At 40.0% G+C, this 26547-nt stretch overlaps 1 protein-coding gene across 1 annotated transcript; it reads right to left on the bottom strand.

Annotated features, from left to right (window-relative positions):
• Nucleotides 1–3802: 3802 nt before the first annotated feature.
• Nucleotides 3803–26295, bottom strand: LOC132886544 (zinc finger protein 628-like). The gene is made up of 5 exons (XM_060921312.1): nt 26175–26295; nt 12773–12952; nt 11962–12077; nt 6546–6689; nt 3803–5932 (listed from the first exon to the last, which is right to left on the bottom strand). Exons 2-5 carry the CDS (start codon nt 12918–12920, stop codon nt 5150–5152), a joined length of 1191 nt encoding a protein of 396 aa, XP_060777295.1. The 5' UTR covers nt 12921–12952; nt 26175–26295; the 3' UTR covers nt 3803–5149.
• Nucleotides 26296–26547: the final 252 nt, after the last annotated feature.

The raw sequence follows: 26547 nt of genomic DNA, 5'->3' as shown, positions 1-26547 counted from the left end.
ATGACAACTGGGAAGGTGAAGGAGCGTCCTCAGTTTCCCCGTTGCTAGGGGAGTTGTTGCTGGGTCTGGTAACTCCGCTCTCCTTTCCCCCTTTCACTCCCCAAAATAACGGTGACTCGCCTCCGTAGAGCTCTATCACCATTTCGGTGGTGACTTTTAGTTTCTTCGCTTTCCCTCCTCCCGTTGGGGGTCCCGTTTTCCGCTTGTATATTTCCTTTTTTGCCTCTTGCACCATATTTTTAAACCTCTTCTGCACAGCTGACACGTCTCGTACCGCAGCGGGGTTAACGCTGTTCACCGCATCAGTGATTTTTTTTCCACACCTCATGTTTCTTTTTTGTTGGTGCACTCCTCATTGAATTTCCCCAACAAAACCCCTTTGTAGGAATTAAATTCTTCAAGAATGGCTAAATTCTCTGAGTGCATGAACGGCACTGACCGGTTGCTGTCCGCCATTTTTTTTGTTTTGAAAAAAAGAGTCTTAAATTACCAACAATCCTTTGCGGCATAGTACGACTTAAGATAGTCAGAGTCTTAACTGCTGTGTGCAACAGTTTTTGTTAGACGTCTATGCTAAGTCCGACTATACCCTCTGTCTAAGTTATAGTCATAGTCTATCTTAGTGAAATTGGCCACAGGGCTCGAACCTGGACCTTCTTACTGTGAGGCGACAGCGCTAACCACTACACCACCGTGCCTGATATAATAATAATAAAGTAATAATCAGTTCTTCTCTTAGAATTGGCTATGTACCCAAATCCTTTAAACTAGCAGTTACCAAACCCTGGTTTAAAAAACCTGACCTTGACCCCTGTCCAACTATAAGCCAATATCAAACCTCCCCTTTATCTCCAAGATCCTAGAAAAAGTTGTGGCGCAGCAGTTATATTCATATCTACATGGGAATAACATCCATAAAACGTATCAATTAGGATTTAGACCTCATCATAGCACAGAGACAGCAGTGGTTAAAGTAGTAAATGACCTACTCCTGGCCTCTGATCAGGGCTGTCTCCCCCTGCTTGTATTGCTTGACCTTAGTGCAGCCTTTGACATCATGGATCATTCCATTCTCCTAGATAGACTAGAAAATGTTGTAGGAGTTAAGGGAGCAGCTCTTTCCTGGCTCAGGTCTTATTTAACTGATCACTATCAGTTTTCTTGATGTAAATGGTGATTTTTCTATACATACTGAGGTCAAGTTTGGTGTTCCACAAGGTTCTGTCTTAGGCCCACTGCTTTTTTCTTTATATACATGTTACCTCTGGGTGATATTTGTAAGCATGGCATTAGCTTCCACTGTTATGCTGCTGACACACAGTTGTATGCTTCTGCAAAGCCAGATGAGAGACACCAGCTTAATTAAACTGAGTAATGTCCTTTACACATTCGATACTGGATGCTTATTAATTTCCTTCTGCTTAATTCTGACAAGACAGAAGTACTTGTACTAGGACCACGTGCAGCTAGAAGTAGGTTTTCTGATTACACAGTAACTCTGGATGGCCTTTCTGTTTCTTCACGTGCAGCAGTAAAAGACCTCAGTATGATAATTGACTCCAGTCTTTCATTTGAAACTCATTTCAATAACATTACCCGGATAGCTTACTTTCATCTCAGTAATACTGCTAAGAAATACATCACTACATGACAGAAAAACTGGTTCATGCTTTTGTTACGCCCAGGTTGGATTACTGTAATGCCTTACTGTCTGGGCATTCCAATAAGTACATAAGTTAGTTCAAAATGCAGCAGCAAGAATCTTTACTAGAACTAGAAGATATGACCACATCACCCCTGTCTTGTCCACACTGCATTGGCTCACAATCAAATTTCGTATTGATTATAAAATACTACTATTAAATTTAAAGCATTGAATGGTCTCACACCACAGTACCTGAGTGAACTTCTGGTCCTTTATGACCCACCATGCCTACTTAGATCAAAAGGTGCAGACTATCTGTTGGTACCTCATATAGTGAAGGCTACATCAGGGGGCAGAGCCTTTGCTTACAAAGCTCCACAGTTATGGAGCAGCCTTCCAAGTAGTGTTTGGGACTCAGACACAGTCTCAGCATTTAAGTCTAGGCTGAAAACATACGTTTAGTCAAGCCTTTTGTTAATAGTGTTTGAGGTAAAGGAGTAGATCTGGAGGGTCCTCAAGCATAGTGTGTTTTGGCAAACTGGGATGTATGGACGTTGACGCCCCTGCCCCCCCAATTCTCACTCATTCACTCAGGTTTGTTGACAGTGTAGTGGCTGGCTGTTTTATGTCCCAGGGTGCCCTCATGACTGTGATAGCTTTTGGCTCTCCCCTTTTAGGTATGCTCTCAGTTAGTCTTGCCAGAGTCCCTGCTGGCACTCAGTGCAAAATGTATACTGTTCTTACTCATTAGGTGACATTGGGCATATCTAACCATCTGTGCCCCCCCCCAAAAAAAATCTCTTCCCTCAGTCTGTCCATCTCTGTTGAGTTACATGTCGATCCTGAGACACCAGTGGTGCTGACTACTTCTGCTCCTCAGACTTGCCTGAACCCCTACGTCTGGCTGGAGTCGCATCACATTGCTCCCATGGAGGTCAGGGCCGTCTTATGGACAATCGAAAGTTGCACTTGGAAGATGGCTCTGGCCACTTACAGTAATGCATTTTTGTCATTAACAGTTTTGCACTCAAATTTCCATCAATGAAGTTTATAACTTCAACAAAACAGACTTCATATTAAAACTATGATTGACACTGTTATGGAAGCCAGTTATTTATAAAATCACGCTGTTATCACCCAGATGAGGATGGATTCCCTTTTGAGTCTGGTTCCTCTTGAGGTTTCTTCCTCATATCGTCTGAGGGAGTTTTTCCTTGCCACTGTCACCACAGGCTTGCTCATTGGGGATAAATTAAGAATAAAATTAGCTCATGCTTAAAGCCTTTAGTTTTCTGTAAAGTTGCTTTGCAACAATGTCTATTGTTAAAAGCGCGATGCAAATAAACTTGACTTGATAGTAATGAATCATGTCCAAACTTTTGACTGGTACTGTATTTGAAAATGAGTCATTTTACAGTACAGACTCCCACTCAAGGGCAGGGGCTGGATGAGGTGGGCCGCCAACCTCAGATTAGAGGACTCTACATCAGCATCGCAAGGATCAGGATGATTTAATGGCATGTTGAGCTATTTTCAACCCATTAAATTAACAGCAGCATTGATGCGTTTCATCAGAGTACAGTAGTATTATCAATTTAGTTTACAGCTTAAAAAAAAAAGAAAAAAAAACATTCAACTCTGCAGCACCGGTTTAATTTAGTTCAGAGCAATTGATTCATTGTGCTTGAACAGTTTGAATGAATCATAGTTACGATAACTAAGACAAATCAGAATGGAGAAATTGCTGGACCATGAAACATTTGCACGCTGATTCTTAAGGCAACAGCTGCTTAAGGTGGTGTTCTTTAATTTTAAACCATTTAGGCAACATGGGGAAAATTACACTTAAGTCACAGCAGGATACATTTTTTTTCCCAAGAGGACTACAGTGGTCAAAGTTTGTGCATTCCTAATGCGTTTAATTAAAAAAAACTCCACAAACCTTGGGCCACTGCGTGTGTTAATTTACAGATGAAACATTTTTACTTGCTTGATAACACCGAGACAGACCTGAGCTAACACTCCGATTCAAATTAGAACAATTAAACCTATTCTGTGCATCATAGATTTTAAAAATGTATCTGCATTACTATGATAAAATGTGAGATACAAAGATCACACTGAACAAACCCTATCAAGTAATCATAGTAATACAACTGCTGGTTAAAGTTTTAATGACTTAAAGAATACATGTGCACCATTAAAAAGTTAGCTCATAAATGTTAGGTCAGGCATCTCTTCTCAAAACAAGCAGCTGGAAAAAGACTGAATTCACTTCTACAAAGGAACAGGTTCTGTACATGTCATTTTTGCTGGGTCATCATGATTAGGAGCCACAGATTATAAACAAAATTATTTTTTATACATCTATTTTAAAAAAAACACACATGGGTAACATGGCTAATCATTTCGTCTCTTATTACACAACTCAATCTCTCATCACAGGTAACAAAGTTAAAAGTAACATCTTGTGGTGCAACAGGAAATTAAATAATCTGCTAATTCGCCAATTGATGCTTGCCATCAGGAAAGACTAATTCCATTCAGATATACCTTTCTTCCCAAACTTCTAAAAATTATGTAAAAACTCACTCATGATATTTATAAAAATTACATAAAAATATTTGAATAAAAGCCAAATGAAAAGCCTTTCACTATGATGCCCCTTTTCCACCAAATCAGTTCCAGGGCTGGTTCAGGGCCAGTGCTTAGTTTAGAACCGGGTTTTCTGTTTCCACTGACAAAGAACTGGCTCTGGGGCCAGAAAAACCGGTTCCAGGCTAGCACCAACTCTCTGCTGGGTGAGAGGAAAGAACCGCTTACATCAGCAGGGGGGCGGAGTTGTTAAGACCAACAACAATAACAAGACCGCGAAAGATCGCCATTTTTAAGCGACGAGAAGCAGCAGCTGTACAAACGCGAAGTCATCCATTATTATTGTTGCTGCTGCTTCTTCCGTGTTGTTTTTGCTTTGATATTCGCGCCAAGGTTTATGCAAACGTAGCGACGTAACTGACGTATACAGCGACGTAATGACGTGGCTCCCCTTAGCACCGCGAGCTATGGAAAAGCAAACTGGTCCTCAGCTGGCTTACAAGTTGAACGAGTTGTGAACCAGCACCAGCCCAGAACCAACCCTGGAACTGATTTGGTGGAAAAGGGGTATGAGTGGGCTTTTTTTTTTTTTAAATCAGGTTCATGCCCCTACAATTCTGGCATATGTGAGACACGAATTTGATTGTGTTATATATTTTAAATTGTGGCCCAAACCATATACTATGCCACAGCTATAAAAACATGTCAAAATGAAATGAGGAAGCCATATGGGACTTTCGGGTTTCCAGTTTCCACATAAAACTCTAAAGAGTCTCATCCACTCAAAGCATCTCAAGCCTGTCTCCAACCTATAAACCAAAACATGTTTTTCTTGTCTTTCGTCTGCTTTGCAAACCTTGAAAACCTAACCCCTTTCTGTCAAAGCCTCATTCCTCCCTTATGCACAGCTTATCTCTTGCCACCCCCAGCAGATTTCTCATCCTCCTTCCCATGGCTCTGTTGGTGAGCTTTAAGGTTGCTCTCTCTGCCAAAGCTCTTGCCACATGTTGAGCAGGAGTAACGGCCAGCCTTATGCGCGCGGGCCATGTGGGCCTCCAGCTGCTCAGCACGGTTAAAGCTCTCCTCACATTCTTGGCAGGGATGTGCCTTGCGCTGTGTGTGCTTCTCTTTCTTATGCACCCGGAACTGAGCTGGTGTAGAGAAAACAAGGTCACACTCTGGGCATGGGACGTGGCGAGCTGTTGGAGAAGCCGCCTTTGTTTTTTTACTGTCAGATTTGTCTTCGTCAGCTCTGGGATCCTGTGAGGCAGATTTTGGTGGCCGTCCTCGCCTTCCCACTGTTTTAGGTTTTGCCTCAGCTGCTGGGGGTGCATCCTCCGACTTCTCTGCCATTTCATTTTCGCCCAATTTTTGCTTCTTTTCTCCAGTTGCTGAGCTTGTTTCAGCTTTAGGAGGCCGGCCGCGCCTCTTGACAGGGCCGCTGCCATTGCAGTGCTGGTTTGCCGCATGGTTTTCTTGATGTTGCAGCAGCTCAGACTCCTCTTCAAATCCCCTGCCACATTTACCACAGCGGTAGGTTTTACTTGGATTGTCAGTGTCGTCTCCATCTGGGGGTGCAGGGTGCTGGGCTAGACGGTGTGCACGGAGAAGTGCTGGACTCCGGAATGTCTCGTTGCATTCTTTACACACAAACTGACGCTCAGGACACACCTGCCGCCGGTGTGTGGTCAACTAGGGACATGAGAAGACAAACTGACTAATTAAATACAGCTGATAAGAGCTTTAGTTTATACAGGTTAGTTACAGCCTTAAATTGCTTCTTTGCTGCAATGCAGCCAAGAACAATGTATGAGGGCAAACCAAAAAAATAAAGACAATATGAAACTTGTGATCGCGATGAATGAATGAATCAAATCACAATAACCAATTAAACTGGTGGGGAGAAAAATAGCCAATTAACTCAATCATATTTTTATTAGATCCTTCAAACATTTTTAGGAAGTAGATCTGGAGGGTCCTCAGGCATAGTGTGTTTTGGTAAACTGGGATGTATGGATGCTGTCATCCCCCACTCACTTGCTCACTTGAGTTTGTTGACTGTGTAATGGCTGGCTGCTTTATGTCCCTGCTTTATATCCCTGTTCTTACTCATCAGGCGACACTGGGCATACCTAACCCCAGAATTTAGCCATATCAAAATGTGACCGGTGTTTCCCAGACTGCCATACATTTGTGAGCTCTAAATAGGTCACAAGATGAGTTGCTGGAGTCAATGCTCCTGCTCCAAGGACAGAGACATGAACTATGACACAATGGAAGAAAACTCATAGGAATATTCCTTCACCTCTGAGAATGTACGGAAACACTCTCTGCAGTGTGCACACTTGAAGGGCTTGTCTTCCTTGTTGTGAGTAGACTGATGCAGTGTCAGTTCTTCAGAAGATGGAAATGTGCGATCACACACATAACAGGTGAAGAGTGTGTCACACTAGAAAGAAAAAAAAAAAAGCAAGCAAAATATATTCTAGTTTTATAACGTAACTCAACCAGACATCAGCAAAAAAGTTTTAGGTCAATTTATGATTTGAACAATTCCAACTCCTCTGAAAAGCACTGCCATGACCTACAAAATATTAGGAGGGATACAAAGACTTTTCAGATAAAGCATGAGCACAGTTGCAATCAGAAATATTCAACACTCCTCACTTTAAAAAGTTATGGTGATTTTTTTTTAAGAATTGAATGAAAATACAAGTCTCAATGAACAGAGAAATACACTATATTGCCAAAAGTATTTGCTCACCCATCCAAATTATCGGAATCAGGTGTTCCAATCACTTCCATGGCCACAGGTGTATAAAATCAAGCACCTAGGCATGCAGACTGTTTTTACAGTTTGGAGCTGGCCCCTTCCTCTTCCAACATGACTGTGCAACAGTGCACAAAGCAAGGTCCATAAAGACATGGATGACAGAGTCTGGTGTGGATGAACTTGACTGGCCTGCACAGAGTCCTGACCTCAACCCGATAGAACACCTTTGGGATGAATTAGAGCGGAGACTGAGAGCCAGGCCTTCTCATCCAACATCAGTGTGTGACCTCACAAATGCGCTTCTGGAAGAACGGTCAAAAATTCCCATAAACACACTCCTAAACCTTGTGGACAGCCTTCACAGAAGAGTTGAAGCTGTTCTAGCTGCAAAGGGTGGACCGACGTCATATTGAACCCTATGGATTAGGAATGGGATGTCACTTAAGCTCATATGTGAGTCAAGGCAGGTGAGCAAATACTTTTGGCAATATAGTGTATTTCTTGATGCAAGCAAATCTGATAATTTGAGTTTAGATGAAAAACATCTCATTCGCTTGACACAGTACCAGTCAAAAGTTTGGACACTCACTACTATGAATGACTAAGTGTAAGCGTGTCCAAACTTTTGACTAGTAGTACATGTCCATGTGCAGTATTATTCAACCCCAACCTCAGTACTTGGTGGAGCATCCTTTTGCCTTGATAACCTCTAATAAGTGATTCAAGCAAGTGCTGACAAGCTTCTGACACCTTGCTCATGGAATCTTTGCCCCATTCTTCTCATGCAAGAGCTCCCAGCTCACTGCGGTTTGATGGCTTCTGTACAGGAACTGCTTTCTTTAAATCCCACCAAATAGTTTCCATGGGATTTAAATAGTAACAACAATAATGGGGAGGAAAAGCAGATTAAGCAGTAAAAGGAGGAAGTGTTCACTGAAGAGTCTTTAATTCAGACTTGAAAGTAGACAAAAGAAGTCATGGAGAGATTGAGGAAGAGAGCATTCCAGAGTTTAGGGCCATGGTACTGAAGGACCTGCCTCCCAGAGTCAAAAGTCTGGTGAGTGGGCCAGCATGGAGATTACTGGTAGAAGATCTGAGAGCACAAGCAGGGCAGTAAGAGGTCAGGAATTTCTATGGGAGACTGAGAAGGCTGCTCCAGAACAGATTCCTTAAGCAAGCTTTGGTTGACTTGGAAGTGTACTTGGGATCATTGTTTTGCTAGAGTGTCCAATTACCACCAAGGTTCAAGTTCACATAACATTCCTTCTCAAAATGGCTTAGTTTCTCTGTGAATCCATGTTGCCAGTCATATGGTAAAGACTGCCAGTTCCTGAAGCAGAAAAATCTCCCCACATCACTGCAGCACCTCCAAGTTTGACTGTGTGGAGAGTATTCATCTGGTCAAGCCTCACCTTTTTGCACCAGACAAAATGCTAATCCAAACGGCCAAACAGTTCCAGTTTTGTTTCATCACTCCATAGAGTGGTGTCCCAGACTTCTGCAGGCCTATCCAAATATCTTCTGGCATATTCCAGTTGACCATTCTTGTGCTTCTTGGTCAAGAGTGGTGTACATTGTGGAGACTGGCCATGAAGTCTTTGGTTGCCAAGTGATCTTATGATTGCCACTGACACATTTGTCCCAGCTTTAATCAGGTCATCCTGCAAGTCATTTACAGTAACACCGGGGTTTTTCCTTCATTGTCCTGCTCTCTCCCAAAGCCAGGTAGTTCTGTTTGCTGTGCCTTAAGTTTTGAACAATGCTGCCAATGATAAGAGTCTAGGAAATTTTCAAGGTCTTGGAATTATTATACCCACCACCTTTTTGGTGCAATGAAATTATTTCCTTGCTCAGCATTTGAGACAGCTCCTTAGTCTTTACCATGGACACACCTTGAACACATCCCTGGGTGGTGTTTATATAAGCACATCACAGCTGAAGCAAATTAAGGGTCACTGAGTTCTCAATGGGTTGATCACGTTTTAACCAATTTAGGTCATACAGACTAGCAGCAAGTTTTAAAATCAGCAATATTATATAGGGGTTGAATAATAGTGACATTGCAGTATCAACAAAATATCCTGCTACTCTAAAATACTACTTTCGTTTTCTTTGTTCAATTACGATAATCAACTGATAAAGACTTAATTTAAAGCAAGATCTCACTCTGCAGAAAATCTAAAGTTATAAATATGTACTTTCATTGAGGGTTTGAATATTTGATTGCAACTGTACATGTTTTTTGGTACTCATCAATACCAATACAAAAACGTGTAAACTATTTAGTGTGAATCAATCAGGGATGTCTCAGACATTTTATCATCTTTTCATTGCACAGGAACTGTCAGTGCCTGATGCCAAATTTTATGTTTAATAGGTTTTATGTGTTACATACAAATTACATGGATTCTAAGATGATGCTGTAATCACCTCCTCTTGATATTTGCATGATAAGCATAGACAAATAAGCACGGTATCAGACTAATACATCAGAGCCTAATCTAGGAATTTGAAATAGAGGACAGATCCCTCACTAGTTGTAGAAACAGGGGACAGAAAATATTAACATGGGTAAAAATATCCCTCATTTGTTCCAGTTAGTGGGGACAGAAAAATAAGTAATATTTTCAAGAGTACATCTATAAACAGAACAGTTTTATTAATCTTTACTTTTAGAATATCATTAACATAATACTAAATTGAACTTTCAACAAGAAAAATTAAACAAATTACTAAAAAAAAAAAACCCTAGCAATCATGTAGAATGTGTAAGATTACCAGGACTACAAAAATGCAGAAAAATAGGCTTTACTTATGCAAATGCACCTGTTGGTTCAAAAGTTAAAGTGCATAGAACCTCACAGCACAACATGAAGTTACCTTAAAATATAATAGAAATGCCTCAGCTTTCATGTAAGAAAAAAAAAACTATTAATACTAGTACTGTGTGCAGGCAGTCTCTCCTGAAGACTAAATTAAACAATAATTATAAACTAATAAAATAAATGGCTCAGGCTTCATAGAAGAAAAAAAAAAATTTGAACAGAATCTCACAGTATGATGCTGAAGCTGCCTAAACAATGGAAAATAAAATACCATTTTGGCAAAAATGTTGGCATCCATTAATTTCTTGTATTAAGTAAAAAAAAAAAAGTGCACACAGTCCTTCACTGTAAACATAACACACTTTCATGCAGTGTTGCCAGATACTGCTGACGTTTTCCAGCCTAAATATGTTCAAAACCCGCCAAAATGCACTTAAAACCGCCCAATCTGGCAACACTGCGCACATGCTGCTTCTCTTGAACGTATACACGGAAGTAAGGTGGAAGGTAGTTTGTCGACGTCACCGCAAGACGACGCCAACGATTGGTCAAATTTGCGGTGATTGGATAGAATTGCAACACCGCCCTGAATTCACGGGGATTGGTTGAATTTGCGTTGATGTTGCAAATCGCGAAATCCTGGAGGCTCTGAATGTTATGTTTGGATGAGACAGAATGATATGCCATGTGCTTTTGGGTATTTTTAAAACACTTCACACGATTGGCTGAGATGCACTGTCTTCCGGTTCAGTGACCAATGATATAATAGTTCACAAAACTGTTTTACCCGCCAAATAAACCATTCGGAATACTTCGGTCCTTTCCGATTGGTGTGTAAACAACGCTATATAGCTATATAACACAGTGCTTGCTAGCGGGTGCTGACAAATTGATACGCACAAGATTCAGTAAAACGCGACTACATGCTCTCTACTTATAAATGCGCGACAAAATGAATAGATGCGCGATATCACTCTCACGCCCGAAAAGTGGCTGTACGACAGACAGATAAACGCGCATTATCGCGTATTACACGCCCTAGATTAGGCTCTGATACATGTCTGGTATTAATATTACATTACAGTCATAAAACAGTATTAATACTGTCTGAACCCTAGTTAAAGAAGAGTGGTCTGAGAGCACAGTAACCCCCGCTGGAAACTATGCCATAACTCTGGTAAAATGCGACTGAATTGAATGAAATTACAATATGCGTATTACCGACATGTAACAAAGAATCCTGTCACGTTTCATGAAATTCCTCCAAAAATTGTGAGAGGAGTTGATTTTTGATTTCAGAAGGTGAGCACCCTTCCCAGGATGGACAGACACCGCCACGATATAATCCCCCTTTGGGCCTTTCGGCCAGTGGGGGATAAAAATTGTGAGGGAAGTTGATTTCAGAAAGTAAGCACACACTGATGAAATTGCCAAAGTACACGTTTGTTAGTAATCAAGGGCATAACTCTGGTAAAAGTTGCCCAAATTTAATGAAATTTCAATATGCGCGTAACTGTCATATAACAAAGCCTTTTGCCAAGTTTGGTGAAATTCCTCCACAAATTGTGTGAGGAGTTGATTTCAGAAGAACGTACACACTCATGAAAAGGTCAAAGTACAAGCTATTTAATCAAGGGTTAAAAAACTCGTCAAATTTTCACAAATGAAATTAAAATCGCAATAAATAGATTAGATTAGATAGAAAGAACTTTACTGATCCCTTTGGGAGGGTTCCCTCAGGGAAATTAAGATTGCAATATGCATATTACAGTCATAAAACAAGGCCTTTTACTAAGCTTTGAGAAATTCGTCCAAAAATTGTGAGACGAGTTGATGTCAGAAGGCAAGCATACCTTCGTGAAATTCTGAAAGTACAAGGTTATTATTCAAGAGCTGTAATCCTGGTAAAATGTGACCCAATTGAATGAAATTACAATCTGCGTATTACCGACATAGCAATGCCTTTTACCAGGTTTGGTGAAATTCCTCCAACAGCTGTGAGAGGAGTTGATTTCAGAAGGTGAGTGCCCTTCCCGGGACAGACATCGCTACGACATAATCCCCCTTCAGGCCTTTCGGCCAGCGGGGGATAACATTATAGACCCCAGTGATTTAAAACTAACCTGCTGCAGTTGTTGTTTGTATTCTTCACGGTGACTCTTCTTCATATGCCTTTCCTTGGCTTTAGAGTTACAGAAGGTTATAAAACACTGGAAACACTGCAAGCTCTCGTGCTGGTCTGTAAATTTAGCCAAAAGAGAAATTTTAACACCTACGATATGAACACGTCTAGATGACCAACAAAGTACAAAATATTCCTGGTTACTACTATAAACAAGATGTCCCTTATCTTGTGCTCGGTGATTACACCTCAGTTAGATGAAAAAACAGAAGCAAGCTTCAACTTGTCCCATTTTCGATTTTAGTTATTAACACGCATATTTCCTACTGTATGACCTGAAAGGGTGATATTATTTAGATGCATTATTTAATCCTGTGTAATCTTTCTTTATTTCCTATTTAATCATTTATAGTTATCTGAACTGCAAATGGTTGCTATAAAAGCAGGACCATACAGAAAGTGGCAAATTAATGGGATTACTTGCACTTTGTGATCACAGTACAGGCTTTACAATCAGTAAAAGCTTAGGACCCTCTCAAATCCACTTGCAACCACCAAAAAAAAAAAATGTGCCTCAAAAGTTTAGACTGCACCTCTGAGACACAACATACATTGGAAAAGCGAAGTTAATCCTCCTACTGCAAGGTGTGAAAGATGAGCCGTGCTCAGAAGTACAGTAAATCCAGGGAATCGTGTCAGAAGTTTCAAGGTACAAGAAAGCAGTACTAATCAGTCGATTCAATACTATTATACTTATCCTAACTTTGCCTAGCTATCTTAAGCCTCTTATGGGCAAAAAGAACTGTTCTTACAGGGCTGAATGACAGGGGCTGGAGGAGGATCCTGGATGATGATTGTGGTGTATGGTGTCCCCACTTTCTCAGCGCTCGCGTCAGCAGGGGCAGCAGTCTCCCCACCTCCCATCACGATTTCCTCTATCTTCAGTAAATCAGAATCCATTCTGAAGAGTGGGACGAGATGTATATCTACAACTGAAAGGAAACACGTCTATATTTATGAACCTACTTAGATAACTGTAATCACAAAAACAAAAATGCTAATAATTATTTTTTTCGCAGTCCAAATCCTGCGCTCTGATTGGCTGGTGAGCAGGTCCGTATCCTACGGTACGGACCCCAGTTACGGACCTCTGGTGACTCTCTCGTTCACAACAACAAACATAGCAATTTTTGTCAACATTTACCTTTTTTTTTTAATAAGATTTATTTATAAGATTATCAAAAATCTTATACATTTTTGCCAGCATTTCTCAGCATAATAGCATTAATTTTACAGCATGGATAGCAATAACGACAGTGTTCACAGCAAAAGCGAGTTTTACTACCCTGAGGATGAAGAAATAAAAGAAAACATTTCAGGAGAAAGCTAAAAACCTGTCATTTGCCAACGCCGAGCAAAAACATGGCTGAATCCTGAATGACTCCTATTTGTATATACAGGGGACTACATAGGCACAAAATGTAGTTTTTTTCCTGCCATGGAAGTGCACTTGTATATTGAGGAGGAAGCAATTTGCATTACAGCCGTGAACGAGGATTCAAAATGGCGGCTTGGCTCGGTTTTCCCTTTCGGGCAATCTCGTTTTCTGTTAGAATTTGGTAAAGAAAAAATATAGTATTTACCAACTTAAGTTTGGTCCGTATGGTGAAATACCATGACCAGGGTATCTGCACATTTTTCAAGTACAAATTTAAAGACTTTTAAGACCTTTTCAAGACCTCGAAATGGAAAAATTAAGACTGTACCAGGGCAAAGAAAATGATAAATACGACAACTTAAAACTGTTTTCTGCAATAGTTTTTTTTTTACTAACTTTAAGAAGAATGCACACAATTGGTGAACAACAGGGTGCATCAATGGCAACTGTTAGACATGCAAACAGCTGAAGCAAAGTCGTGTGTTCTGGGCCTGCAGAACTACTGTAGCAGCAAGGAGAAGACTGGTGTTTACTGGAGAAAACACCATGAATCATTTTAAAAATGAAAACAATAAACGGCAAGTAGAACCAGCTGAACAACCTTAGCCAGCATTATTTCAATCCCCAAAGATTATCTTTGATGTGTGATTTTGTGTCCGACAGCAAAATCAGTCTGAGTGTCGTACAGTACACAGCTGGCTGAGGAAGTTCTCAAGTATCTTCTGCATTATAGCAGGTAACAGCATAAACCTGTTTATGCAGTCATACAATCATCAGAGCGTTACATTAAACACAGAAAAACAACTGTCACCTTTCATAACCATTATCTCATCTCATTATCTCTAGCCGCTTTATCCTGTCCTACAGGGTCGCAGGCTAGCTGGAGCCTATCCCAGCTGACTACGAGCGAAAGGCGGGGTACACCCTGGACAAGTCGCCAGGTCATCACAGGGCCGACACATAGACACAGACAACCATTCACACTCACATTCACACCTACGGTCAATTTAGAGTCACCAGTTAACCTAACCTGCATGTCTTTGGACTGTGGGGGGAAAACCGAAGCACCCGGAGGAAACCCACGCGGACACGGGGAGAACATGCAAACTCTGCACAGAAAGGCCCTCGTCAGCCTCGGGGCTCGAACCCGGACCTTCTTGCTGTGAGGCAACAGCGCTAACCACTACACCACCGTACCGCCTCATAACCATTATTATCAATATTAATCAATGTGTTGTAATAACTAAACTAATTATCATCAGTGCAATTGTTATATTAATGTTCATTATTCAAAAATAATCATTAATTATCTATAATCCATGAATAATTGTTTGTATTACTACTAATAACTACTTTTTTAATAATTAAAAAAAGAACTCAATTTTATAGCATTTTAATTACTACTTAATTAATAAGCAGTGATTATCAAAATGTAATTTAATAATTAATAAGTAGTAATTATCAACTACTACTTAATTATAATAATTAATAAGTAGTGATTATTAAAATGCTATAAAATTGAGTTATAAGATTAGTTAAAATTATTATTAAAAAAGTAGTTATTATTATTATTATTAGTAGTAGTAGTAGTAGTAGTAGTGGTGGTGATACAAACAATTCATGGATTATAATAATTTAATAGTGAACATTGATATAACAATTGTACTGATAACATTAACAACAAGTATTACTAGTAGTATTATTGTTCATTAGTAGTAGTACAGTTATATCAATGTTCACCATTTTAAAAAATTATCTATAATCCACGAGTATTTGTTTGTATTCTACCAATTACTACTTTTTAATAATTTGTAATAATTTTTAATAACTTAATTATAACATTTAATAATCCCTAGTACTTAATCACTAATTCATAAGTAGTAATGATTAATAATCAATAATAATTACTACTACTAATTATTATTAGTGGTTGTTAATATTCTTATTGTATTAAAAACACTGTTGTAGACGATAGGTAATGAAACTAAAAAAAACTTTGTACAAATTATTTATATTGTACTATATTTAGAATTATTGTATTTTCTGTAGTTCTTTTTAATTGAGTTTTGAAATAAAGGTTTACAGGGTTTCCCATACACAGACCATTGTGTGGCGCAGCGCCACACAATGGATTCCTATCGCCACACAATCAGACTCGCAATTTTGAAAAAAAAAAATAATAATAATAATAATAATAATAATTATTCCATTGCGTATCGCTCCGTTCATTCATAGTGCTCTTTCTTCTCGTTCATGCGCGCGCACACACCCACACAGAGAGAGACAGAGAGGGCCTGTTAGGCTAATTAAAAATAACGCAGCCTTCCTGATTCGCCTTCCAACCCCTTATTTTAAAAGGTAGCCTACGTCGTGCTCGTGATGAGCTTTATCACAGCCTTCTTGGCTTACAGGAAACAGACATCCCCGAGTCAGGCTAGAAACCAATTTTGATGCAGACAGTAGCAGCTTGACGCGAGGAACCGGCCTTATTGCATTATCCCGTTTATCCCGCTTCAGCAATGACTTCCCTTACGATAGGGGACTTGAGTTTTTTTCAGGAAGCCACGCAGAATTAAATGTTCTGATAGGGCATGCAGGCTTTGCACCAATTAGGGTAATGCTTTTTCATTATTATGCCGCTTTTCCACTACCAACGCGGCTGAGTTGGGCTGAGCCGTGCTGAGTCAAGCTGAGTGGGGCTGTTGGAGTTGCATTTCAACTACAACCGCGCTGAACCGTGCTGGCTGGAAGTGGGTGGACACATTGGGTGGAGTTAGCGAAAGTGGGTGGACGTCACGTGATGTCGTTAGGCGGTGCAAACAGTGACATCAGTGACCTTTTAAGCAGTAGTCTCACGACCCAGATAGTAAACAATAAACATGGAGGACATGGAGTCGTTAGTGTTGCTGGTCTTGGTGCTGTGGCTTGTTGTTACCGACAACGCCAACAGATACTGGCAAGAGCGTATAGATGAGGCGAGGCGCATAAGGCTTCAGAAATTCTCGTAATTCTTCTTCTTCCGGGTTTACGGTGTTTACAGATCCCAGCGTGCTCGCGGGGCGTGTGTGGGCATGTGAGGACACTCCTCCTCACCAATCAGTGCACAGGGGAGTGTCTGCTCACGCCCCTAGCCCCACTCGGCTCGGTTGGGCTCGCTTCAGCCCTACTCCAAAACCGTGCGAGTTTTGGGTGCTGAGTAAGGCTGAAGCGAGCTGAGTGGTGCTGCTCTAAGGTAGTCGAAACGCGAGCCGTGTCGGGCTGAAGTGAGCTGAAAAAGGGTAGTGGAAAAGGGCCATTAGTTGCCTTGGTGTTACCTTAAGTGGTTTCTTACATCTAATTATTTTATTTTATTATTATTTTGTTACATTATACTATTTATTTCATTTTAGTATTGGTTGAGGTAAGTGTTGAGTTCAATATTTAAAATAAAAACCTCCAGCTTATTTTTTGCAATTTATTCCTTGAATGTCAACTAAAGAATGATTGAAAGATTGCCACCAAAAAGGCAAAAAACTAAGGTAAAAACCAGAGATGCACCGATTGACCGGCTGCCAATCGGAATTGGCCGATTTTCACGTGATTGGCCATGACCGGCGACCGGCCAGTCAAAATTAAAATATGCCGATTTTCTGCCGATCAAAACTTGTGTATCACAGAGATGAAAGTGGAAATACTCGTAATTCACAACTAAAAAGACTGCAGCTACACTGGCACAGGGGTGATAGCGTTCCGGTGCCGCGCCGGATTTCCGGCGTACCGTGGCTGGGGGAAAAAAAAAAAAAAAATCTAGTTCGCCCATTGTCCTGTGTCATTCTGAGATGCGCAGATAGACAGTAAAGGGAATTCCCTTAACTGTCTATCTGCGCATCTCAGAATGACACAGGACAATGGGCGAACTAGATTTTTTTTTTCCCCCCCAGCCACAGTACGCCGGAAATCCGGCGCGGCGCCGGAACGCTATCACCCCTGCTGGCAGCTTGAACATGCTTTCTAGCGCGATTGTGTTGCGCAGAACGGTGTCAGTCCTGCGCGCCTAACTGGCTCCGGCGCGCGCGCTGTTAAAAAAAAAAATTTCCACTATATTTGGATATCCAAATATAGTGATTTTTTTTTTGGGTGCCAGATATTGAATGTGAAAAGAAGAAAACATTTGTGGTTGTGTGAATTTCCCATTACAGGAATTAATATGTTAGCCTGTTACCAAATATCTAGTTAGATTTGTACAAAGAGACAGAGAAAAAAAAAAAAGTGTCTTTTTGTTTGTTTTACGACCTTGGTTGCGCTTGATTCCATTGGAAATTACTCTACAAATACACATTTGACAAAGATGATAGAATGGCTATGGTATAAGTATGACTGGAAATTATTTTTGTATTTTGATACTGAATGAAGAAATGGGTTGTTCTATAAGGCACAAGTTTTCAGATCTAAATAGGCTTATGAAAGTGTGTTCCATAGCAGTAGGCAAATAATATATGAGGGGGAAGTTGTTTTTGTGCCAGATATTGGATGGGAAAAGAAAAAATGTTTGTGTGAATTTCCTATTTCAGGAATTAATATGTTAATACCAAACATGAAGAAAGATTTTACAAAGAACAATGCCTTTTTGTTTGTTTTCAACCTTTGAGGTGTTGAAAATGTATTACTGAAAATCTGGCAGAATGTTCGATTAAAGAAAAGATAAAAAGAAAATAGTCTTTGTGTGTGCTGTGAAGTGGTTTGAAAAAATGAAATCGGAATCGGCCAAAATTAGTATCGGCAGGTCACACTCCATGGAAAATCGGAATCGGCCCAAAAAATTGCAATCGGTGCATCTCTAGTAAAAACTAAACTTTAACTTCAATTTTGGTGAGTAATTTTTATAAATTTAAAAGACAGGTTTTACACCAACATCAAGCCCAGCAAACTAATGGCCTGCCCTGTAATGTAAAGTTGGGTCAAGGAATGAAACCAGGCAGGGTTCTGGGAAAAATTGTTTTAGCTGTCTTCTCTTAAAGAACTTAAAAGAATTTAGATTGAACTGAATAATCTCAAATGCTTCTTGTAGCTTTAAAATAGTCCCAGCAGGTGACTCTGAAGAAAAATAGTGTGTGTTTGAACACCGCCCGCTGTAAACACTTTGCATACACCCCAATGACCGACTCCACCGACCGCCACGACGACACCGCGCACGATTCCCTCATCGGCACAGTGGAGCACCACAAATTGCTACCTGGTCTGTGGGAAATACTGGGTTTATATATTTATATTAAACTTAGTACAATAAACAATGTTAATTATGTAAAAAAAATGATGCTAATCATTATTATTAGTAGTAGTATTATTATGTCCTATAAGTCCCATTTTCCACCTGACTCTTGTGCGCATGTGCGAACCCCCCTGTGTTTCACTCTGGAGCGCTTGACCTCTAACGCGCGCACGTGCGCCTCGTGTCCGTGAAAAAACAGGTTTCCCAGTCCGCCGTGTCCCCAGCGCTGCGTTATCGTCTTTAAACACATTTGTGCGATCCAGCGCTTTTTATCGCAAACGATTCTTCTCCTTATTTTGGGGGCGCTTTCTAGCGCCCACGAAAGCTACCTGCGCATCTCTCACTCTTCACACCCACCACACCACACCACACTTCCTCCAGTAGCCTCCTAACGTTAGTTCTTGATCTACAGAATGCACAGAACCAATGCTGTCCCCAAAAGGTACGCTGGTCACTTTTAAAATTACGGTTAAAAAGATACCCCAAACTGAATGGAGACATTTCACTCGTTCGGTCCAATATTAAATTTAATACCTCCCTTGCGAAAATTCCAGTCATTCCAAACAATTTAAGACGTTTTAAGGCCTTGAAAACCGAAACTTGTATTTAAGACTTTTTAAGGACCCGCGGGAACCCTGATGACCTCGGCATTTCACAATACGGACCTCCCAGCTAGTAAATTAAATAAATGAAATTTTTATATATATATATATATATATATATATATATATATATATATATATATATATAGCGGCACGGTGGTGTAGTGGTTAGCGCTGTCGCCTCACAGCAAGAAGGTCCGGGTTGGTGGTGTAGTGGTTAGCGCTGTCGCCTCACAGCAAGAAGGTCCGGGTTCGAGCCCCGTGGCCGGCGAGGGCCTTTCTGTGCGGAGTTTGCATGTTCTCCCCGTGTCCGCGTGGGTTTCCTCCGGGTGCTCCGGTTTCCCCCACAGTCCAAAGACATGCAGGTTAGGTTAACTGGTGACTCTAAATTGACCGTAGGTGTGAATGTGAATGGTTGTTTGTGTCTATGTGCCAGCCCTGTGATGACCTGGCGACTTGTCCAGGGTGTACCCCGCCTTTCGCCCGTAGTCAGCTGGGATAGGCTCCAGCTTGCCTGCGACCCTGTAGAAGGATAAAGCGGCTAGAGATAATGAGATGATATATATATATATATATATATATTTTTTTTTTTTTTTTAACAATTATTCACCGAAGGTGAAGTGAATATTGGTAAATAATAACTGAGACGAAGCTGAGGTTATTATTCACCAATCTTCACTGAGCGTGAGGCGAATAACTGTTTTTTTTTTTTAAAGATATTTTTTTGGGGCTTTTTGCACCTTTATTGGATAGGACAGTGTAGAGACAGGAAATGAGCGGGAGAGAGAGAGACGGGAAGGGATCGGGAAACGACCCCGGGCCGGAATCGAACCCGGGTCGCCCGCATTCATGGCATGGCGCCCTAACCACCTGAGCCACGACGCCCCCCGAATAACTGTTTTAGTATAAATACACAGGTGATTATTTTTTTTTAAAAATCATTTATTTCAAACTTCAAAAGCAGCATGCAAATGTAACAAAGGCGCGGCGCAGACTTCGGTCACTTATCTACACCGACTCACATAAAATGCTTTGTTCTGAAACAGAAAAAATTAATGAGAATTCCACCTTACCTTTGAATAGTTTTAGACCAAACTTCGTAGCATCTTTAGTACTTTTAGGAACAGTGTTTTCTTTCTGAATTTGCAATTCTTCCGCACTTACAGTGACGAAGTGCTTGGTCGCCATTTTTGCCGAGTCGCTCAAGGTGATTATCGAGAAATAGTCCAAGTTTCTCAACCAATCAGCGCATGCAATTTCCTACGATCACCTCTGTGTTCATACTAAATGACCATATTTAATTGTGAAAGGAGTAATGATTTAAAATCAGGTCATCTGATGTCACCCAGAAGAGGATGGGTTCCTTGAATCTGGTTCCTCTTGAGGTTTTCTTTTTGCACCAGTCACTTGTGGCTTTCTCATTAGGAATCAGAATATAAATAGACATCTGAATTTTTGTAAGCTGCTTCATAATGAGCTCTATCATTAAAAGCACTCTATATATAAAACTGAACTGAAGTCATTCCTCATTTAAAAGGTAGACTACCCTTCAGATTTTTCAAGTGTAGGTCATAAAAAGGATTTTCCCTGACACCCAATTATTTTTGTCTAGTGGACCAAAAGCTACTGAATTCGAATCACAGACTTCCAATTAAATAAAAAAAAAAGAACAATTAATAAATTTAGGGCCACATGGCCCTAAATTCACTGCTATTTTTTTCTTGCTTCACCATGACGATACTACGTCATGCATCGCGTGGTGGGCTTTCTCCATTCGAGCAAGGCATTGTGGGATACAAATTTGAAACAGGAGAGAAAAGTTGTGGACGTGCGCATGCAAATGAAACGTGAAAGACTGATGACAATAATGGAAAGTGAGAAGAAAAGACGTTATGTTGCGAAGGAAAGGAAAGGCCATTATTAAAAAACTTTCTGTTTCCAGTCCACTGGCCAGGTGAGTGCTGTTTGTGCGGTTGAAATTTTTTTTTTTTAACGTCGGTTTTTCGACATTTCTTCGGGTTCGTAAATCTAAAATCGAACTTGACATTTACGCATTCTACGCAGAATAGAGAATCAAATCAGCTTTGCGCATGCGCCGTGCGGCACAAAAAAATGGCAGCCACCATGAAGGAAGGAGATCCGGAGTTTTCAAACATCTGCTTAAGTGTGAAATCGCAAAATGGTATTCTAGCGAACAACAAAATAGTAAAGATTCAGAAAAACAAATCATTCAGTGATCATTTTAATAGTGTAATTTCATCCGAACTAGGCCTAACGGTCGATTTAGAACTACAAAAAGTCCGTGTGTCGGACCATCACAAACCGTTACTGGAAAATTCGTTTGATCTTGATCCATCCGAGACGTTACAAACAGCTTTTGAGTTTTATGCGAAATTCATTACCTACTTTGTTAATGACCCTGACAGATCTGTAGGAGAACCTAATAGAGCTATTCAAAATGAGAACGGAACTGAACAAAAAATGCGTTTACGGAACTAATGCAGGTTGGCTGGACAGAATTAAAAACTGTCTGTAGCAAATAAAAAGAATGAATTGCACAACGAAATTATAAAAGACATCCAGGGAGAAGGACCATGTCTATCTAGACATACTGGCCAAACTGAAGGAACAAATGTATTAATGAATATTACAAACTGCTTGTGGTATTTAGACGGCCGCCAGGACATAATCAAAGAGGCAGTGAAATGCCGAGGACCGTCTGTGGTGATGCCTGCTCCTGCACGGTAGGTTTTATAATAATATTAAAGTTTTTGTACAAGTTTCAGTTGATTAAACTGTCGTCATTTTATTAAATGTGTCTGCTTTTGTAATAAAAAAGTACTGAAAGAAAAAGCAAACAGCATTGCGATTTCTTATCCATCCATATTTTTTTATATATAAAATAAATAAAAATCCCTCCCTCCCTCCCTACTGAAAATTTTTTTGCTCACCCGGTGGACAGGAAACAGATTTTTTTTTTTTTAAGGATGGCCAAATGCAGGACCAAACTAATAAATACTGGCGGTCAGCGAGCACCTCAGTGTGATCAGCTGTTTGTTTAGCGACAGAAATAATGTAACTGTCAGTGCACAGTCAAGGTAAACCTGTTGATGGCAGTAATGCAACACTGGATGCCAGCTACCATAAAACCCTAAAGAAGAAAGTAAATCTGCGCATGGGCACATGGACTTCCTCTGTCTGCTTGACTGTGTGAAGTGAGCAATTTCATGCACGTTATTTGCTTTAATCCCCTCAAATTAAATAACTTCCCAGCCACAGAATAGCCTGTTTTTTGTTTAAGATATTACAAAAATAAACATACAATGACCAAATTTCAGAGGGAACTAAATTTCACCAATTTTATGAAATTGAAAGTCCATCTACTTTTAACATAAGAGGCATAAATAGTAAGTCACTGAAGAAACATTTCCTTGCTTTTGTTAAATAATGAAATTTGATAAATTTTATACTGTGTTTAGTCTTAGGCATCTCATTTTTATTAAATACAAACTATATAAAAATAGACATCCATTTTATGAATTCTACATTATCGTGTCAGTACAAAAACATTTCCAAACAATTTTCCAGTACAAAATTAAGTGTTACAGAAATGTCCATAAAGAATACAGTGTATTATTCAAGACTCTCTGACTGTCTCTCTCTCATACACACAAACATATTGAAGGCTGCTGGGTTTTGCTGCAAAGGGTCATGATACCAAATATTTAATTCATTATTGTTCTTTATAGTATATATTTTAAATGAAATAACATTTAATTTCATTGTTTTCAAGGCATGTTTGCGCTACAGCATTTGCCTAAGGCTGTGTGTGTGTAGAATATAAAATCTCTCTCTCTCTCTCACACACACACACACGCGCACCTATAACATCTCCATGAAGTAACTGGTGTATTTCAGTAATAGAGCGGTGGCTACAATTATCGACAGTCCATAATTATCAACACCTTTTCAGATTTACCAATAAAAAACAATTTTAAAAAGGCAAGTTTCAGGGCCTGTTTACACGAGGACGCTGTCGGGTAAAAATGACTAAATATTTTATCGGAAGTGCCTTTCGTCTACACGGGGACGGCGTTTCCGAGGCTGAAAAACGGAAAAAATTGAAAACGCCTTCCAGAGTGGATAAGTTAAAAACAGCCCCCATTGCATATCCGTCTAAACTACCCAATACGTGAAACTCTGCTCGGATCTGCTCACGTCGGGTACGCGTTTACGTCATACATATGTCATATACTGTACATGCCAGCTCGGGAAGTAAGAAAGTAAGTAAAAAAGCAAGAGCATGTCTGATTACATCGATCCAATGGACCGTCAAGCTGCTCTGGCAGCTTTAATAAACGTCCAGGAGTCCTTCGAACATCTATACCGAATCTGCACATATACCGTTAATGAACAGAGGCGGGTATAGTATGCCCTTACTTTTTTACTTACTTTCTTACTTACCATAGCAGTCAAAGTTTTTGCGGCGCAGATGTGCAGATCAGACAAGACGGAAGACGTTGCGCATGCGTGCAGACATAGCGGAGGTCTTTCACAGCACCACCTAGCTGCCTGGCATGCACATCCAATTGAATTCCACACATTTATGCGTCACCGTATAGACGCAGACTTCCTCCTTGAAAACGGTCGTGTAGACGCGGAAAAAAGTGAGAACGAAAACGGACTTTTGCGTTTTTGTTTCAGACCGTCCCCGTGTAAAGTGGGCCTCAGTTACAACAGTTATTATTGGTTAATCAACCAAAAGACCCCCCCCCTTGCCCTTGTCGTCTGATGACACAGCTCCTTACCTGAGATGGAATTTTTTTTTAGCACGATCAGCAATTTGAAGAAAACTCAGACGTCATCACCGCAGGTAAACATGGTGGAAAGATCATGGACATGTTTTTACTTATCATATTCACCGATATTTCATGATATCCTTGTCGAAACCTACTTTGTTCCTTACTCTTTCATTTGAAGGTCGCCATTTTGTATCTAAACGCGCGTTTGAGAAGTCACATGAGGTGTCGATAATAGTGATCACTTTCACCGGTGTCCACCATTATCGACACCCTGTGGAATTAAGCGACATTTACAACTGTTATGAATCGATCTTTGTGCAACACTGTTGAAGTAGATGAAGTATTTAAAAAAAAAAGTGCTGTGATTTAAAATATTTTTTTTCTGATTCATAATAGAATTAAATGCTTATAGAGTATTTGGAATCCTACTGCAATAAATAGAATTATGCCAGAATTAAATTCCTAAAAATGACATGCTTGAAATATTCAGATTTTTCCATTCGGATTTTTTTTTTTTTTGCAGTTTGTTGTAAATATCTACCACATATTACAATATCAGCAGACATTTTATATTTTGGTTCGAGGAATGACATGCGACCTTTGACCTGGATTTTCATGTGGTTACAGCATCAATTCGCTGTAGAGGTTTACTGGTAAACTCCAAAACTAGAAACTAATACAAACAATGAATGATCAACAAAATGTGAAGTATGAAAATATTTACAAAGTGGAACAAAAAAAAACAACAACTTTGACACAGGTTAAACATTATCAGTTCATTTGTTTACAAACATTATAATTACTTCCTCATTTACATAAACACCGACGTCGATATTTATATAAAAGATATTTTGTACTAAATACAAGTATATGTAAAACAAACTTGAAATAAAAACTGTTTTGTTAACTTAATACCACATATCGATTTTTTTTTAAATAACTAACCATCTGAATGTCGATAAATGTGGACTGGTGTCACGTGATCTGATATCACGCTAAATAATTGGGAATCAACTCATTTCCCCCCAGTGGAAGTTTGAGGAATTATTCATGCACAATTTATGTATTATAAGTCTTTTCTACTTTTGCAATGGCCAAAAGATCGTTAAGATAATTGTATTGTAAAAGATAATTGTAGCCGCCGCTCTAATAGGAGGTGATGAAAGTTCAGTCTGGTCAAAAAAAGTTTCCAGTGAAACATGATAAGGCTTTCATCAGCTGTGCAAGAAGGCTTGAGTTAAACCAGTGGAAAGTCAGGATGTAGAATTATCTGTTTACTCTGGGTTTTGGTGTGTATTTATTGATTGATTTTCTCCCACAGTTTATGTATGATTTCCCTAATATCATCTACTCCAATGCACTGCGTTGGACGCACAGATTACAGCAAACTTTCTTCATACAATCGTTATGTTTTTCAGTACAGGAGAACTGATCGAGGACATTAATAACAATGAAGTCATTAAACAACTAATAGTAGTTAGGGCCTAAATCTTTAAAAAGCTGAACAATCCCCCGTCCTGGATATTCTGCTGTCTGTGACCAACAGAGACGGCACGGCTAGCTAACGAATTAGCCAGTCAGCTTTAAGAGCAAGAAGGACAGATAGATGGAAATGACTGACTTTAGTAAATGGATGGAAAGATAAATTTAAAAAGTTCCTTTTTTCCCCCCTCACAGAGAGTCAAATAAAGCGAGTCAGCGTCGTAATAAGCTGCGAAACCGTTAAAACATTAGCGAACAAAGCTAACAAACCAGGGCCTAAATCACACGGCCTTGTCCCTGCTGCATGAAAACACAAACACACCCGATAAAGAGAGCTATCTCTGGGATAAACAACAAACCATAAGGAAGTGTACGACTGATTTGTTACTTGGTTAGGGGGGAAAGCTAACCTTAAGAGCATTCTTTGCCAAACAAACCGTTGTTTGTGCACGTTTTAGCTACACTAGTCCAGATAGCAAGCTAAGGTAATAGCCCGAGAAATTAAACTAGCTGACTGCTGACCTGTATTGGTGAGCAAACTAGCTCCTAAGCAAATTCTTAACCAATACATATAAACATGACATGATTTGTATTAGCTATGAAAAAAGATTAAGACACAAACAACGTAAGCTACATGCTCACCTTATATAGCTGCACTTTTTATGGAGGGAAAACACCAGCAACAACTGCTCATGCAAAGGGGGCGCAAGTGCGTCGAAGATGTTACTGTAGTCAACGGTTAGCTGCAGGCGCGGAGATAATAGGCCGAGAGAAGGAGACTGCGCGTGCGCAGACTCAAGTCCGCATCCCATCATTGATGAGTGAGTCAGATTACGTGGTTCGGCTCAACGAACAAGAGTCGACTCTTTCGACTCCGAAACAGCTCACTGGCATTAGACAAAAGCTTGGGCTATTGTCCCTCGGGGTTGTTCTCGTCATGGCTGAATTTATTTCTTGAGATCTCACGATACCTTTTAACAAACAAAATAGCATTACTTTTCCATACTTCCCAACT

This window comes from Neoarius graeffei, chromosome 5, assembly GCF_027579695.1.
Source record: "Neoarius graeffei isolate fNeoGra1 chromosome 5, fNeoGra1.pri, whole genome shotgun sequence".
Classification (NCBI taxonomy): Eukaryota; Metazoa; Chordata; class Actinopteri; order Siluriformes; family Ariidae; genus Neoarius; species Neoarius graeffei.
Note: the sequence above shows the minus strand (reverse complement) of the source record. Positions and strands in the feature narration are given on the sequence as shown.